A 1473-nucleotide genomic window follows, 5' to 3' on the forward strand; every position below is an offset into this window, starting at 1 on the left:
CAGGGTCTGGGACCCCCAGCATCATGTGGGGGTCTGGAGGTGGTGGCTGTGCCCCCTCACGCCACCTGATGTGGCCGGCTCTTGCTCGTAGACCCCAAATTTGTGGCAGCCCACTTGATCCCAGACAACGATGACCGGGACAATGACAAAGCCTATTTCTTCTTCACGGAGAAGGTGGTGGAGACAGACAGCAAGGAGCCCACCATCGTCAGCAGGGTGGCACGGATCTGTGTGGTAAGATGCTGGTGGGGACCACAGGGGACAGGGACGTGCCAAGTCACAGTGGTGGCCCTGATGATGCTCCCTGTCCCTCCAGAATGATGCTGGTGGACAGAGGGTGCTGGTTAACAAGTGGAGTACCTTCAACAAAGCCCGGCTGGTGTGCTCTGTCCCTGGCCCCGGTGACATCGACACACACTTTGATGAGCTGGGTAAGGAGTGCATAGAGCTGGGGACCTCACCAGGGCCAGTCCCTTAGTTGGTGGCTCCTGGAAGCCCCAAACCCCATGGTTTCATCCCCAGAGGATGTCTTCTTGCTGAGGACGAAGGATGGGAAAAGCCCGGAGATCTACGCCCTCTTCAGCACCATCAGGTGAGTGGTCCAGTTCAGCCTCTGTGGACATCCAGCTGCCGCTGCCCGTGACCTGCCCCATCACCATCACCACTGGGCTGCTCCCCAACCTCTGCCAGCTCTGCCCTGCTCCGTACAGAGATGTTGGTGCTCCCATACCCCTCCCCGATGCCACTGGCACTGAGAATGGCTTTGCTCTCCTCATTCGCTGTCTCTTTTCAGCCACGTCTTCCAGGGCTCCGCTGTCTGTGTGTACCGCATGGCAGACATCCGGGAGGTGTTCAACGGGCCCTTTGCCCACCGGGAGAGCCCCCACCACCAGTGGGGTGCCTACGAGGGCAGGGTGCCCTACCCTCGGCCAGGCGTGGTGAGTGGCTCCTGGGCACACTGGGTCCCCTCCACTCCTCCAATTGCTCTTCAGGGGTGGTGGTGGGGTGAATCCCCCATCTTCTCGCCCGCTGGGATGGGCTCCCTCGGGAATCCACTCTGAGACAGCTGGGGACAAAGGTCTGGCAAAGGGATGGAGAAGATGGACCCCAAACTGGAAGGTGGGGAGGGATCCAAACCAGCTCTGTGGGGCGATGGAGGGGGACGAAGGGACGGGTGACGGGGTGGCTGGGCTGAGCTGGTCCCCTCTCGTTGCCTCAGTGTCCCAGCAAGACCACCAACCAGCCCCGTCGGCAGTACGGCACCACCAAGGACTTCCCCGATGAGGTGCTGCACTTTGCGCGCGCTCACCCCCTCATGTACAAGCCCGTGTACCCCCAGCACGGCCGGCCCCTCTTGGTGAAGACCGACTTGCCCCACCGCCTGCGCCAGCTTGTGGTGGACAGGGTGGAGGCCGAGGACGGGCAGCACAGTGTCCTCTTCCTTGGGACAGGTGAGTGGCAGGAGCAGCGTGC

General features: G+C 61.9%; 1 protein-coding gene across 1 annotated transcript in view; it reads left to right on the forward strand.

Annotated features, from left to right (window-relative positions):
• Positions 1 to 1473, forward strand: part of SEMA3G (sema domain, immunoglobulin domain (Ig), short basic domain, secreted, (semaphorin) 3G) — a gene marked incomplete at both ends in the record, with an annotated part of 8329 nt that overhangs the window by 5328 nt on the left and 1528 nt on the right. The window contains 5 exons of the mRNA XM_010141598.1: positions 71 to 234; positions 317 to 431; positions 523 to 592; positions 794 to 938; positions 1220 to 1451. Coding sequence (XP_010139900.1) covers positions 71 to 234; positions 317 to 431; positions 523 to 592; positions 794 to 938; positions 1220 to 1451 — 726 coding nt within the window. The remainder of the gene's footprint in view (positions 1 to 70; positions 235 to 316; positions 432 to 522; positions 593 to 793; positions 939 to 1219; positions 1452 to 1473) is intronic.

This window comes from Buceros rhinoceros, unplaced genomic scaffold, assembly GCF_000710305.1.
Source record: "Buceros rhinoceros silvestris isolate BGI_N320 unplaced genomic scaffold, ASM71030v1 scaffold23178, whole genome shotgun sequence".
Classification (NCBI taxonomy): Eukaryota; Metazoa; Chordata; class Aves; order Bucerotiformes; family Bucerotidae; genus Buceros; species Buceros rhinoceros.